The 16514-nt window shown below is 52.3% G+C and overlaps 1 protein-coding gene across 2 annotated transcripts in view; it reads right to left on the bottom strand.

The window, feature by feature from the left end:
• Nucleotides 1-16514, bottom strand: part of OSBP2 (oxysterol binding protein 2) — a 139252-nt gene that overhangs the window by 115127 nt on the left and 7611 nt on the right. Inside the window, exons 1-2 of one of the 2 annotated variants that reach the window (XM_071816192.1) lie at nucleotides 1175-1345; nucleotides 774-884 (exon numbers count right to left, since the gene is read on the bottom strand). The exons of the other annotated variant lie outside the window; for it this stretch is intronic. Coding sequence (XP_071672293.1) covers nucleotides 774-884; nucleotides 1175-1230 — 167 coding nt within the window. The 5' untranslated portion in view covers nucleotides 1231-1345. Of the gene's footprint in view, nucleotides 1-773; nucleotides 885-1174; nucleotides 1346-16514 lie in introns of those variants that run through there. 2 annotated transcript variants of the gene reach the window in all.

Genomic DNA, 16514 nt, shown 5'->3' with positions numbered 1-16514 from the left:
CTCACTCAGCCCCTCAACACCCCCCAAAATGGGGAGAGAATTGAAAGGGAAGGGAGAAACTTGGATTGAGGTAAACACAGTTTGATAAAATAACTAAATACTAATACACTACTAGTAAATACATATATGTAAAATAGAAATTGAAGATACTCAAAGCAATTCCTCACGAACTCTGTTCACAGGCGAGCAGGTAGGCCCAGGCCGCAGCACCTGGTGCTAAAGCCAATCCCAGAGGGAGGGAAAAAGGAAAAAGGCACCTTCCTGTGTAACCTCATCTGGGTGTTCCTGCTCCGGGGGGATTGTACTGGATGTCCCTTCCAACCCCTGACACTCTGTGACGCCGTGATCACCCCCGCACAGCACAGTCAGCGCTGTGGGACACGGGTGCTGATCGCTGTGCTCCCACCCGGCACCGCACGGCCAGAGCCGGGAGCGGTGGTACTACCAGGGAAAGAACAAACGCACACTGAAACTCATTTACACGGGGAGTTTTTCTCAGGGAGAAGCGGTACATACCAGGAACGGGTAGCAAACCCAACTATAAACGGCTGCAAAGCTTCCCACTGGCTGAGTCTGCTCATTGCTACTGCAGGGGACTCCAAAAAGAGGGACCCAATTTCAAAGCAGTTGTGATTTCACATTGCGTCCATTGTTTTGAAACACCCTGTATTTCTAGCAGTATTTTGAAACAAGGCTGGCGTTTAATACAGAAATCACGCAGAGCTCTCAAGCTCATGTTTGTAGAACATGAAGATTATTCCATTTCTGTGAACCTTGTGCACAACACGTGGCCGATGTGACGCTTGATGCTCCTTATCCCTCCACACCTGCTTCCACAGGGACCAGCCCCATCTCCGCCTTCGCTTTCTCCGCTATATGACAACCTGGAAATAATCAGAAGTTCAGACAAAAGCCACTTTTTTAACTCACGTCCCCCCTACAAGAGAAAGAAGCAGCAGCAGAACTGGGCGATGCAATAGATGGGGAGAGGAGAGAGGAGATACCAAATGGATTTGTACTCTGCCTGCTCCACAATAAAACCACGCACCAATGCACTGAAATACTCTCAGCACCCTTTTCTTTTAGAGATGCAGGCCCACAAGGGTAATCAGGCAGGTCCTTTTCTTAATTACTTGAGGATGGAAATTTCTCCCGGGGGATTTTGTTTCATTACCATGAGTGGGGGCAGCACAGAAGATGCCACGGTACAGGATCAACCACGGCGCCCATCTGAACACAGCCGAGCAGTGAAGCTCCGTCATCCCAGGGGACGCTGCTCTCTGCTCACGTTCATGAACCACAAACCACATCCGGATGGTACACAAGGACTTTCCATGGAGAATGTGGAGCCTAATGAGACTATACAGTGGATGAAAGATCGGTCATGGGCTGCTGATCACACCCTGGGCTGCATCCCCGGCCCCATGGGCAGCAGGTTTGAGGGGATCCTGCCCCTCTGCCCCACGCTGGTGAGACCCCCCTGCAGTGCTGGTCCAGCTCTGGGTCCTCAGCACAGGACACACATGGAGCTGCTGGAGAGGGGTCAGAGGAGCCCCAGGAATGATCCAAGGCTGGAACAGCTCTGGTGGGAGGACAGGCTGAGAGAGTTGGAGTGTTCAGCTGGAGAAGAGAAGCTCCGGGGAGACCTTAGTGTGGCCTTTCCGGAATTAAAAGGGGCTGATAAGAAAGATGGGGACAGACTTTTTAAAAGGGCTTGTTGTGATAGGACAAGGGGTGATGGTTTAAACTAAAGGAGGGAGATTCAGGCTGGACATGAGGAAGAAATTGTTGTCCTGAGGGTGGTGAGAGCCTGGCCCAGGTTGGGCAGAGAGGTGGTGGATGAACCATCCCTGGAGACATCCCAGGCCAGGCTGGACGGGGCTCTGAGCAACCTGAGCTGGTGAAGATGTCCCTGTCATGGCAGGGGGGGCACTGGGGGAGCTGGGGAGGTCCCTTCAACACAAACCATCTGTGATTCTCTCTGCATCAGATCAAGCTCTCTGACCCTTCAGTGACCCCGGCAGCTCAACCAGCGCCCGCCCATGTTCCCCCCCAGCCCAGGGCCAGGAGCTCCACATCTCACCACACCAGTCAAAGGCTCTTGTGCCACCACCACGTCCTCAGCATCACCCACACTGGCCAGGAGCCCCGGCCCCAGCTCAGCACCAGTTTCCAGCCCTGCGAAGCTGCCAGTGCGGGGTCCCTGAGCCCCAGCAGCTCATCCCCACTCAAACCTGGTGCTTGATTTCACAGTCACCATCACCCGTCCTCAACGTGGGAACACTGGGAATATCTCATACAGAGCAGCCCCACAGTTGGGTTACAGAAACCCATCTGTACAAGCGCTTCATAGCACGTTTCCCGACACACTGAGATTTTGCATTGCACATCCTTTGTTCAGGATAACAGGGGTAGAAAGTGAATTTTCTGCCTTCACTTTTATGAGTGACAAGTTCCAAAACGCACTCAAAAGTGGGTGTTATTTTGAGGCCGAAAGCCCACACGCCTGCAGCCGGAGGATGTAAGCGTGGGCACCAAACCCCTTGGGGTTGTTGCTCCCCCTTCGTTCAGGAATAAAGAGGTTTTTATGGCGACCCAATTCCAGAACATGAGCACCCAGGAGAAGGCAGGCGCTGGCTCAGGGGTGGTTCCCACATTGGGTGCCGTCCCCGTTCGGCATCGCGCGCTGGGTCAGCACAGCCCTCCCACACCACGAGCTCCACGGGACAAACAGCTCTCATCATCTTTAATTTCCTTCCTCTTTTTCCCTTCACCAAACCTACCGAACTGCAAACAAAGCCAAACAAGCATATGGCAAGCGCTGAGATTTCTGCAAAAAGACACGATTTATTTCTATTTAAAGGGCGATTAATCTGCAGCTGGCTGCAGTCGGGATGGGCACAGATTAGTAAGGATGAGGTTTGAGGGGAAAAGCTGCGATCCTTGCCGGCCGCAGGGATGGTGCAGCTCAGCACATCACCCAAATATTCCCCATGAGCCATCCAGCAGCTTCCAACACCAACGAGCCTGCAACACTGCACGAGTAAGGATTTATTTTTAACTGAAAACCTCTCCTATAAATAGACGCATGCATTAAGCGAGTAACTCTGGGTTTCACGCTCCTTTCCCCAGTGCTTTGCCATCTCGGTTTGGCCGCGACGCCCCTGGTGCAGGGCGAGCCTCTGCAAGACGCTTCTGCTCCGCATCGTTTACAACCACGCCGTGTCTCTCCAGGCTTCACAAAGCGAACAAAACCCTTCCGGGGGGCTCGGGGAGATCACTGGTCGGCGGGAGATGCTCAGGTACGCCCTGCGGTGCTCGCCGCGTGTGCCATGAAGGTCTAACGCAGAGCTCCCCGGCCGTTGTGCCAACGCCGGGTCAGAGGCGCCGTGGGTGGAACAGTGAGTCTCGGAGAATTCACTGCTGGCCAAGCACATTGAATAGATGGTCGGGTCGAGAAAACCAACAACACCATGAAAACACCCAGGCTTCCCCCCGCGTCTTCTCTGAAATAAAAGCGCAGGCGAGATGGTCGAACAGCACAGCCGGCCCCATTCGGCTTGTCCACAGGCAATCTCCTCCAAATATATAATATACCCAAGCAGAGTGCCTGGGTACAGGGCCCTTTTTCCTAAGAAAACAGCACGTGAAGCCTGTAGAAATGCACACAGACTTGTGAACGCTTTTGCTGCTAACAGCAGAACCACAGTGAACAGCGCAGACCCCGGTTCCCTTCCCGTGCTCCCCAAAGAGGACACGTTCTGTTTGCACAGCGCTGCCACAACCGGGCCTGCCGCTCCAAGGAGAAGGAGACTCTAAAAGCAATCTATCCAGGCACATCATCGGCAGGATTAGCTTTATAACACATCCAGAAGGGGCTTTCAGAACACGCCTGTGATGCAGGTGCACAGGGCAGGTTTTCTGCCAGGAAACCTCAGCAGTGGTCAGGAGGAAGAAGAAAAACCAAACTCCAAGGCATCACACAGAGATCAGCAAGATACAGTCTGGAAAGGGATCTTGTGCTGGGCTTTTCATTAACAAAGATTAAAAAATAAATTTTAAATTAAAAAGTTACCAGTAAAGCATCCCCGTTCCCGCCCCCATGTCGCGCTATCTGCTCGCACCCTGGGGACGCCGGTGGTGGCCGCGGCTGATAAGGGCACTGGCCCGGTAAACATGGACACACAGACAGAGCCGGGAGGTGCCGGGGTGGGCGAGCGGCTTCCCCCACTGCCCAGGGAGAGCGTCAGCGTGTTCCGGACTTTATGTCACAGAAACTGCTGCTGGAGCTGCGAGTCTTACACTGGAGGCTGCGTTTGTGTGCTGGGTTTGGGCACCGCGTCTGTGAGGCCTTGGGAAGGAGTTTGCAAAGCACTGGGGAAGAGTTTGATTGCATATATATATATAAACTGTTTATACATACATATATATATATACACACATATATAAATAAACCATTCAGTAGGGCGAGAGCCATTCTCCACGCTGGCATGACCATACAGCCGCATGCAGGTCTCTGCTCTGACCAGCACTGCTGCAGCCTCCCAGAACGGGTTTTCATAGAATCATAGATTCATTTCAGTTGAAGAGACCCTCAGGATAATCAAGTCCAACTATAACCCACCCCTGGCACTGCCCCATGTCCTGAGAACCTCATGTCCGTCTGTCCAGCCCTCCAGGGATGGTGACTCCAGCACTGCCCTGGGCAGCCTGTTCCAATGCCCCACAGCCCTTTGGGGAAGAAATTGGTCCCCACATCCAACCTCAACCTCCCCTGGCGCAACTTGAGGCCAAATCATTCTTGGACTACCTCTCTCTCCTCACTTCATGAGGTACAATGCTGAATATAAGGAAACATTCTCCCCCAAGGCTGCTCCAGCACTGAACAGGGGCCAGAGAGGTTGCATCATCTCATCGAATCACAGAATGTCCTGGGCTGGAAGGACCCACTCGGATCATTGGTTCCAACTCCTGTCCCGCACAGGACACCCCAAGGTCACCCCGTGTGTCTGAGGACGATGTCCAGTCTCTTCTTGAACACTGTCAGGTTGGGCCGTGACACCTCCCTGGGAGCCTGTTCAGTGTTCAGCACCTCTGGGGAAAGAACCTTTTCCTAATGGGGTTTTTTCTCCTTCTCCTTCCAGCAGAAGCAGAATTAAAGGCTGCAAAGGAACTCAGCACAGGGAAAGCAAAATGAAGTGTATATGGTGGGGAAAGTATCCTCTACTTGGCCAGAAGGAAACCCAGCAAGTATGTACCAGGGTGCTGAGTGTCCTGTTTGGGCACTCGAGAGATGTGACATGTGGGTGTCCATCTCAGCCAGGAAAACCAGAGGACGATGCTGGCAGCTTCAGCAGAGCTGCCATACGGCCAGGCAGGGGTTTGCAGTGAGCTGGGCTCTGCAGACTGAGCTGCACCTCCTGCAGCAACTTCACTGGGGACAGTAACACTGTCACACGATCCCAGAATGTGAGGGGTTGAAGGGACCTGTAAAGCTCATCCAGTGCAATCCCCCCATGGAGCAGGAACACCCAGCTGAGGTTCCACAGGAAGGTGTCCAGGCGGGTTTGAATGTCTGCACAGAAGGAGACTCCACAACCTCCCTGGGCAGCCTGGGCCAGGCTCTGACACCCTCACCAGGAACAAGTTTCTTCTCAGATTTAAGTGGAACCTCCTGTGTTCCAGTTTGCACCCATTGCCCCTTGTCCTGTCACTGGTTGTCACCCAGCAGAGCCTGGCTCCATCCTCCTGACACTCCCCCTTTCCATATTGATCCCCAGGAATGAGTCCCCCCTCAGTCTCCTCTTCTCCAGCTCCAGAGCCCCAGCTCCCTCAGCCTTTCCTCACACGGGAGATGCTCCACTCCCTTCAGCATCTTGGTGGCTGCGCTGGACTCTCTCCAGCAGTTCCCTGTCCTTCTGGAACTGAGGGGCCACAACTGGACACAATATTCCAGGTGTGGTCTCCCCAGGGCAGAGCAGAGGGGCAGGAGAACCTCTCTGACCTACTGACCACCCCCTTCTAACCCACCCCAGGTACCATTGGCTTCCTGGCCACAAGGGCCCAGTGCTGGCTCACGGTCACCCTGCTGTCCCCAGGAGCCCCAGGCACAAGGACAAAAAGCCCCTGGGGAAAACAGCGTTTCCTGCAGCGCCAGGCACACCCTCAGCACTCCCCCACCTCTATTTTGATCACCCTGGGTTTCCTGCTGTTCAGGCTCTTCTCTCTTTGCCCAGATGTGGTTCCCGAAGACAAGACCCCGGCTCAGGGTACGCGGTGACTACAAACACACAGGAGTGGGAGCAGAGCCCGGGCTCACAGCTGGAGCTCAACGATCCAGAATCACCTTACAAACCCTGCTCACCTCTTCTAAAAGCGCCAGAGGGAGCACCCCAGTTTACCGCTTCCTTTACTTCCCAAGCAAAAATGCTGAAGATCCAGAGGGGAAGAATCCCACCAAGCTTTGTGGGCAGCACGGCTGCCAAGTTTATTGCATCAGTTCCAAGTTTATGGAAGGTCTGGTCCAAACCCCATCATCTCCGCAGAGGTTAATATAAACCCAGACGTGGGCGACGCACCATTTACATGCTTGGCAACTCATTTATAAGCAAGAGCGAACAACAAATGACAATACACAAGGTTAATTTGACAAATGCTCTTACCGCACAAGGCGGCTGAAATAAATGAGTGGAGCAGACGAGAGCCTCCAGCAGCGCTGCTGCTTTTTACAGCCTCTGCTTTTCAGCCTTGCTTGGTCCTTCAGCCTGGGGAACTGCGTTAAGTGATCAGAACAAAGATCAGCCCTAAACAGCTCAGATTGATAAATACGTCGTGTTTTTTCAGAGCAGCGAGTTTGGGGGTGTTTGCTTTGAGCACAAGCCTTACCCAGCCCTTCCGAGATCAAGCATGGACAGAAGAATTTGCTTCCAAGAATTCAAGCAGCTCTCTTCATGCAATTTACCATCAGCATTCATGTTTCAAGGCCCAAATAAATTGTCTTCAGCGACACCACATAAATTACAGCCTGTGACCTCGAACGCTGCTTTAAAGTCATCGCGCTTCTGACTTTTTGCCAGCTTTGGAACAACGCTAGAATTACAGCGCAGAACTTCTTTCTGTACAAAACACTGAGATGTAGGTACAACGGCTGCATGGGGCACAGCTGTATTTTTTCTTCTATTTTAAGGCCTGGGCACAAGAAGACAAAGCTAAAACTTCATATTTAAAACCCGATCTAACCCTTGACTGTGAGCTCCTCAGTACAGCAACCACCTTACTACAGGTTTACGTACTGTGTGGCGTGAGGTCGGTGTCCAGCTGTGCCCAGATACGCACAGCGCTTCATGCCATTGCATTTTCTCACCAAACACAACAAGCAGCTGCTTCTGCTCAGGATAAATATGAACGTCAGTGACAACAGCAACCTCCCGCAGCCACCCCGAAACCTCACTCCATGACTAAAAGACGTTCTAGAAGCAGCACATCCCGTTTCGGCAGCTGGGCCCGTTCCGCAGAGGGCGTAAAACTGCTCCCCACGTCTTGGCAGAAGAGGGGAACAGCAACTTGAAAAACACAAGAGGCTCTTATATGTGTCTACAAAGTACCTCCACAATTCCCATTACCTATTAAATCATGAGGTTACCTTCCAAGGACACACTCCTAAGAGGTTCTCAGGCCAGTGAAGAGTAATTTGTTCCAGAAGAAATGATGAAACAGAGAGAGGCAAACACAAGCAGGAGCTTAAAACATCCCTGCCATGTAAGAGCATGGGGCAGTGTGGCACAACGTGAGACCTTTCCCATTCCTTACAACATTACCCAAAAGACAAGCAATTCTGGCAGCTGGCTTTTCAGCCACGGGAGATGCCAAGAGCTTATTTTAAAATAGAAATCGAGTTAAGTGCTTACTGGGCCGTGATGGGGACACATCTCTTGGACCAAACCCTGCGGATGCCCAGTGACATTGGCCAGCACGTCTGGACAGAGCTGGCGCATCCCAGCGGCTTCACCTGCGAGTCCCAACACGCGGGTTCCAGCCCTGGCGCCTCCAGACCCCCGAACCTTGTGGTTACCATCAGAGAGGGTTTATTTATATATATCTGATTTATGTATATATGTGATAGAATCTATTTATATTGTATCGCATGCATGCTACATCGTGTCATATATATTGTATTAGCAGTAATATAGAATCATAGAGTCACAGAATCATTTTGTTTGGAAGAGACCCTCAGGATAATCAAGTCCAACCATTCCCCACCCCTGGCACTGCCCATGTCCTGAGAACCTCATGTCCGTCTGTCCAGCCCTCCAGGGATGGTGACTCCAGCACTGCCCTGGGCAGCCTGTTCCAATGCCCCACAGCCCTTTGGGGAAGAAATTGTTCCCAGATCCAACCTCAACCTCCCTCGGCACAATTATTATTGCATTATTACATCATATTAGTTGTATTATTACATGTAATTGCAATTGTATCATAAAATTTTTGACAACACTCTAAAATAACAAGCAAGCACTGGGCAAAACTGTGTTACTGTATTTATATTCTTCAGAGGAAGAGCAGACAGACAGACAGACTGTTCGGGTAGTATGGACACCACATTCCCTCCAGTCTGCATGCAAGAATAACCAACCATACAAAGCACCTATAGGTGCTTTCAGAAATTTATCTTGGGACCCGAGTGACAACAATAGCCCTGGGCTCAGTGTCCAGGGGCGATTTGTTTTCTGCACAGATCTCACAGATGTTGCCGTGGGGCACCAGGAACACAGGAGTTAAACGTGTGGCCCAGAGGGAAAGCAAAGCCAGTGACCTTCACAAGGCACAGTGCTCACCAAGGCAAGGACGAGTTACAGCTTGAAGCGAATTTCCCAACTGCTCAAACCCGACTTCAGTGTTTGTTCAGTGCACTGTGTTGCAAGAAAACTTCCATGGCGCAATAAGATGCTTGGAGATTTTAATGGAGAAATATTCACAGCATACGAGCCTGGTTGGGCTGCAGGAGCTCTGCAGATCCCCAGCCCAGCCCTGCTCACGCAGGGTCACAGAGCAGATCACACAGGTGGGTCCAGGGGGTTTGAATGGCTCAGAGAAGGAGACTCCACACCCGCTCTGGGCAGCCTGGGCCAGGCTCTGGCACCTCCCAGCAAACAAGTTTCTGCTCACGTTCACATGGAGCCTCCTGTGTTTCAGTCTGTGCTCGCTGCCCCTCACCCTGGTGCTGGGCACCACTGAACAGAGTCTGGTCCATCCTCTGACAACCACCCTGAGATATTGATCCATTGATCACATCCCTCTCAGCTTCTCTTCTCCAGCTCAACAGCCCCAGCTCTCTCAGTGTCTCCTCATCACAAAGATGCTCCAGACCCCTCAGCATCTTTGTGTCCCTGCGCTGGACTCTCTCCAGTAACTCTTTGTCCTTCTTGAACTGGGGAGCCCAGAACTGGACACAGACTCCAGATGTGGCCTCCCCAGGGCAGAGCAGAGCAGGAGGAACCTCCCTCGACCTGCTGCTCACACTCTTCCTCACACGCCCCAGGTACCGTTGGATTCTTGCCCACAAGGGCGCAATGGTGACCCATGGTCACTGTGTTGTCCACCAGAGCTCCCAAGCTCTACTCCAGCTGTCTGGCACAGCGCAGACCTGCCCTCCGTCCCACCAGCCCCGTGCTCCCGGTCACAGCCGAGCCTGGGGTCAGTGCCACCCACCCTCCCCTCCACCCAGCACAGCCTCCCAGCCGCGACAGCAGCAGCAGCATCCACTCAAAGTCACGACCTTTCATTTCTGCAGCCAAGGCACCTCCACAGGAACCCACTGTACATTCACCACAAATGGACAATTAACGAGCAAACACACATTTTGCTCAAACGAGCGCTTTGCGGGGCCGGGTGACCCCCAGCCCACCCAGCACCCCGGCTCCGCAGGATTTTGCCGGCAGGTCCCACAGCCCCACTGCAGGTCCAGGGCTTCATAACCGGCATTAAAACCAACCCCGAGGGCTCGTGTCCAGCAGCTCCCGCAAAGGGACAGGGCTGGGAACAGTTTATTTTTAGACCTCAGCAGCATTCATTTCCATAGGAGACGCTTCAAGCACCTTCTCTAAACGCTGCCCCCTCTGCCCCACTCGCCAATTCAAAATTAGGGTGCTTGAGACAGAACAAAGAGATTTCTGTTTGCTAATCGGGAAAATTTAAACTGGACCGAGCAAGTGAAGCGCTACATACACAGGGGCAGCAGCCGGTTACTTTGCTGGTGCAGAAAACACAAAAGTAAAACCAAGAAAAGCAGAAAGGTATTCGCTGTGTGCCTGAGCAGCGATAGCACCGATACCCGCTCCCAGCGGGGCGCGGGATGCACAGAGTTACACCATGGAAAATAAATACCGTAAGTGCAGCTCAGCACCACAAAGAAGCCGGTTCTGAAGCCCATTTCTACTTCGTCATTCCCGTAAGGAGGGTGGGAAGAAAAGCAGGTTTAAGCCTTCAATTTGGTTTTTTCCCAGAGGGAAGAAGCGCTGCTGTAACAGGAACAGAAGGCAGGACGCTGCAGGAAATCTTGCCATGGTCTCACACCAGCGTGTTGAGGAGTACGCACCAGTGAAAAAGCACTAAACTGCTCTTTTCCCAATGCCGCAACCTGGATCCCATCACCTCTACGCTGGCTTAGGACCAAACTAAGCTGTTGAGGCTACACCACTTGGACACGGGAGCAGATTCTCTCTGCAGAGACCTGCTAGAGCAGAAACACGACTCTCGGTGCTGTATTAAAGAGAGAAAAACTGCACTTTGCATCAAGAATAGAATCATGGAATCATTTTGGCTGGAAAAGCCCCTCAGGATCATCGAGTCCAACCATAACCCACTCCTGTCCCTGCCCCATGTCCTGAGAACCTCATGTCCGTCTGTCCAGCCCTCCAGGGATGGTGACTCCAGCACTGCCCTGGGCAGCCTGTTCCAATGCCCCACAGCCCTTTGGGGAAGAAACTGTTCCAAGATCCAACTTCAACCTCTTGGGCCTTCACTGATTTCAATCACAGGAGTGCACTAGAACCAAACAGTGATTTCAAGCATTTCTGCCAGGTTTCCATCCCCCAGGTTACAAACTCACCCTCAACACCCCACACATCACCACCATGGTGTTGTATTCAGTTTTGTCCCATACAAAGCAAACAAAACTCCCCACATTTTCTCCCATTAGCAAGTAGAGTCAAAACACTTAGGGTGAAAGACAGCTTTGCAACACCCAGCAAAGCCCCAAAGCCCCCTGGTAGATCCCACAAAAACAGGTTTGAGTCTTGCATGTTATCCTGTTCTCCTGCCATCTGATGAGGATACACTCAGCACAGAGGGGAAAAAGGGCAGCGGTTCTGCAAGTCAAATATCAACTATTTCCCATGCAACTCCAAACGCTCCAAGAGGGGTTTTGTGGCTTTTCCTAAAGCAATTTTCCCCGGGGAACCTCTGCTGATGTGGAGCAGGAGGGACACCCGAGCTCACCTGGCAACTTCTCCTCCATCAAATCTGCACATCTGGGGCTCCAACCCCAGCACGACAACATGGGACCCGGAGCTCCGTTCGTCCTGCTGCCAACCCAGGCCAAGGTACCAGCACAGTCTGACCCACAAAACCTTATCCCACAGTCCCTTTCGGCCAAGGGAACAAACACGTTTACAGGCGTTGCTGCTGGCAGCGTGTGGTTCACGGGAACACACGCCCCGGCGGTCAGGAACACTTGGTTGGCTGTATATATAATCAACAGCTCAGGCAAACCAGCAGTTCCACAAATCAATCACAACTTGGAAATTAAAAATATACCTGTGGTAAAAGTAGGGTTTACTTACATGACACATGGGACAAAGGGATTGCTAGATTTAACTTCCTTTACAAGCGAATGAAAAACGGCAGAAATATGTAAAGAATGGTGTGCTGAATGTGAGACAAAAACGGAATTCCCTCCATACCGGTGACGATGCCCTGATTCGGGGTAATACCTGCTACGATTAGAAGCCAGCTTACTGCTGGCATTTCAGGCAGTTACTTGACGAACTCTTCCTCAAACTACAGGAATGCAAGTCTTCACCACAGAAACACCATGGAGCAACTTCACAACAAGATTAAAACCCAACTACGTTACAGATTACGTGGTTCTTACCCCCATTACAACCGCCCAGTCGTATCCTGCGAAACTGGGGGCAGAGCAGCGACATCAGGCAGGAAAACTCCGCATCACGCTCAGAATTTCACTGCAAATGCATCAGCACCTCCCTGCACCAGCGGCCTGGTTGGTACCAGCACTGGTGTGGCCAGCAGGCCCAGGGCAGTGACCATCCCTGTGCTGGGACCTGGGGAGGCCAAACCGCCAATCCTGGGGGCAGTTCTGGGCCCCTCATGCCAAGAAAGGCCTTGAGGTGCTGGAGCGAGTTGAGAGAAGGGAACGGAGCTGGTGAGGGGCTGGAGCACAAGTGTGATGGGAGCGGCTGAGGGACCTGGGGGGTTCAGCTGGAGAACAGGAGCTGAGGGGAGACCTTCTGATCTCTGAACTGCCTGAAAGGAGCTTGGAGCCAGGGGGGTCGGGCTCTGCTCCCCAGGAACAAGCGCCAGGAGCAGAGGAAACGGCCTCAAGTTGCGCCAGGGGAGGTTGAGGTTGGATGTGGGGACCAATTTCTTCCCCAAAGGGCTGTGGGGCATTGGAACAGGCTGCCCAGGGCAGTGCTGGAGTCACCATCCCTGGAGGGCTGGACAGACGGACATGAGGTTCTCAGGACATGGGGCAGTGCCAGGAGTGGGGGAACGGTTGGACTCCATGAGTTTGAGGGGCTTTTCCAACCAAAATGATTCTATGATTCTGTGATTATTCCCCAAATCTCTCCATGCCTCGTACACTGACGGTAGAATGGGACCCTCGCAATCATTAAGCCCGTTACAGGTATCGTGCACTTAGAAATCAAATGTGAAAATCCTGATGAAATCAGCTGTGTTCCCACAGCATGCGCTTTATGCCGCCCCTAAAGCAGGAGATGACAGGTAATACATTAACATCCTCCAAATGGAGAACACGGACACGGGCAGCCAGAGAGATATTTCATTACTGCGCGGTAAAGGCAGCTTAGGGCTGCAGATTTGAGGTAAATTCAATCTCATCCTGTAATTGCAGACCTTATCTGTGCCGAGATACAGCGCTGCATCACCCAAAGGACCTTACAGAGAGAATCCAGGGCTCGATGCCCACGGGGGGAAAAACCTGGCTTGTTCCAGGGCTAAGGACAACCTAGACCTCTGCACATCAGCTTCCAGATTTAAACGTGAACTCCCAAGGAGTTGCATCCATAGGCTTTCCCCTGCAAAGCAGACTTCTTTGCTGCTTTTCTCGTGGGGTAGATGAAGGGGGCACACTCAGATTTACCTACATAGAAACACAGATGCCCAGGGGAACAGCTCAAGGGCAGCATCTGAGCTGGGGCGGCCCAGGCACTGCAGACAAACACAAACAGGTAAGAAATCATAAAAACCTCTGTCTGTCAGCTCCTGCAGCAAACCTCACCCCTAAAGGGGTCAGAAACCAACCAAGTCTTTCCCTCTCCAAGCGTCACAGCAAAACACTGTATCTATTGTAAGCTTTAACAAAGAAAACCATAAGCACGGTTTAATAACATCATAAATTTCAGGCACGTGTTTGCACTGGTGTGCCAATCCTCAGGCTGTCCCAGTGCCAGGTAGAAGTCCTTCCCTCAATTTAGGGGCCAACTTAAATTCAGAGAACAAAACCATACTGATTCTTTCTTTTTTTAAGTAGTGCAGCCACAAGCAGCACAGGAGTCGAGCGCTGGATGGGCAACGGCAGCTTTTACAAAGCCAAATGCTCAGTATGATTAAAATACCAATGTGAGAACCAGCAGAGAGCACATGGTGTTGTCTGTACTGTGCTGGAAGCACCAGCGTCCCAATCCCACACCAACGCGGCTTTTCAGATGCTAAGTGGCTCCTGCTCCTTTGCAGCATGAGGCCCAGAGCAGCCTCAGCCCGGCGGGGACATCCCTGTGCCCGTCCCCCCCTATCACCCGGAGACCCGGGCAGGCTGGAGAGTTGGGCAGGGGTCTGCTTCTGTCGGGCACTTTCCAGCCGCTCTGCCCCAGCCTGCAGCGTTCATGGGGTTGTTGTGACCCAAGCGCAGGACCTGCACTTGGCCTTGCTGAACCTCAGACAATTGGCCTCAGCCCAACGATCCAGCTGCTCCAGATCCCTCTGTGTGGCCTGCTAGCCAGACACCCCAGGGCAGGGCTTGTGCCCAACTCTGCTGAACACCCAAAGGTTCCCATCGTCCTGTTTCTCCAGCCTGCCATGGTCCTTCTGAAACCCAGAGCAACCTCGGTGCTCCGCAGACCGGCTGCCAGCGCACCCACCCATCCATAAAGACATTATAGAGCAAATACTGGGATTAATGTGGTGTAATCTTATCATGTCTATAAAAAAATAAATCTAATTATACATCCAAACACTACACAGAAATATCAAGCTGCACAGGCACCTTTCATACCACTGCAAAATTACATTGGGTTTGAGCACTCTGTCCTCCTGCTCATAAAAATTACATTCCAGGAGGGACCCAAAGCCTGGGAGCTGCAGCAGCCTCCCCATGACAGACCACAGAGAGCCAGCCGACACGGAAGGAAAAACTGCGTGGAGAAAATAAAGCATTCGTTTCACCACACGCTATAAACCTGTGGTAGTTTCTGCTCTACAGGCTCTGCTGGAAACACCCCAGTGGCAGCTCAGGAAATATAAATGGTGAATTAAGAGCATCCAGCATCGGTCACAGTAACGCACGCAGTTGGGAACAGCAAAGCTTGGAGATCTTGGTCTTTTAGAACTACAGGATGGGGCTTCTGCAGTACACGGCCCCACAGCCGGTCATCCCGCCCAGATGCCTCCGAAAAGGACTTCAAACCCAAACTTCAGGCTGAAACTTGACTTCATGAACTCTTACCAAGCGGCAGGCACAGACGGCACCCCCTGCTGCACATCACCTCCACGTTTATAAGACAAAAAGGTGCTTATTTAATCACATAATCCCCACTCCTGCAGAGTCCATCTGGAGATAAGGGGCACACGTCAGTCCATTTGGGAGCCAAATACACCCAAACTCGCCCCATCTCCTGAACCGGGACGGTGTGTTTTTCACACGTTTCCAAGAGCCGTCACTCCTGACAGCTGCAGAAGACCTGCAAAAAAGTTCGTGGAACCACCCCTGTGCATTTCACAGGAAAAGAGAAACTTCAAAAATCGTGAAGATTCACAGAGATGGTGGATTAGTTGCCATGGATATTTTCTGTTGTGACAAAGACTCTAATTCTGCGTTCGGAGGAGTGACAGGCACAAAGCACCGAGTCAGCACCGCGCTGCTGAAAAGGCGGCGGCACCTACAGCCCCTCGTCACCCAACAGCACAGGGAACAGCCTGAGGAACTGAAACAAGGAACATGAATCCCAGAATGTGAGGGGTTGAAGGGCCCTGGAAAGCTCATCCAGTGCAATCCCCCATGGAGCAGGAACACCCAGCTGAGGTTCCACAGGAAGGTGTCCAGGCGGGTTTGAATGTCTGCAGAGAAGGAGACTCCACAACCTCCCTGGGCAGCCTGGGCCAGGCTCTGACACCCTCACCAGGAACAAGTTTCTTCTCAAATTTAAGTGGAACCTCCTGTGTTCCAGTTTGCACCCATTGCCCCTTGTCCTGTCCCTGGTTGTCACCCAGAAGAGCCTGGCTCCATCCTCCTGACACTGCCCCTTTCCATATTGATCCCCAGGAATGAGTCCCCCCTCAGTCTCCTCTTCTCCAGCTCCAGAGCCCCAGCTCCCTCAGCCTTTCCTCACACGGCAGATGCTCCACTCCCTTCAGCATCTTGGTGGCTGCGCTGGACTCTCTCCAGCAGTTCCCTGTCCTTCTGGAACTGAGGGGCCACAACTGGACACAAGATTCCAGGTGTGGTCTCCCCAGGGCAGAGCAGAGGGGCAGGAGAACCTCTCTGACCTACTGACCACCCCCTTCTAACCCACCCCAGGTACCATTGGCCTTCCTGGCCACAAGGGCACGCACGTCCCAGCGGCTGAAGCCGATGTCTTCCCCAAGGAGTCGACCCAGCGGTGCTCCTGCAAGCCCCCATTATCGCATCCAAAACCTACGCCATGGAAAGAAGCAGTTTGCTGCTTTTTAAAGATCGTGCAGCTGCAGTGGTTGAGTTTCTTTAACAAGCAACACAGCTAAAGTAAGAAGATCACATGCATATAGCAGCCATACTTAGGCAGTAGATAGAACAAACAACCTTTTCCTGCTCTGTTCCTTATGAGGTGCTCAGCAGAAACCTGCTCCAGCTCTTAAGAACAGATTAAGAATCACTGCTTTGTGTTAAAGACGGAAAAGAGAAAGGCACAGGCTCCCCAGCACCACGTTTATCTTCACACGCATTGCAGAAGCTGCTTTAAGCTGCTGCGTGTGCCCAGACAGCGCTCGCCGTCTAGAAA

The sequence above is a fragment of the Patagioenas fasciata genome, chromosome 17, assembly GCF_037038585.1.
Source record: "Patagioenas fasciata isolate bPatFas1 chromosome 17, bPatFas1.hap1, whole genome shotgun sequence".
NCBI classification, from domain to species: Eukaryota; Metazoa; Chordata; class Aves; order Columbiformes; family Columbidae; genus Patagioenas; species Patagioenas fasciata.
This window is presented reverse-complemented; position numbering and strand designations above follow the sequence as displayed.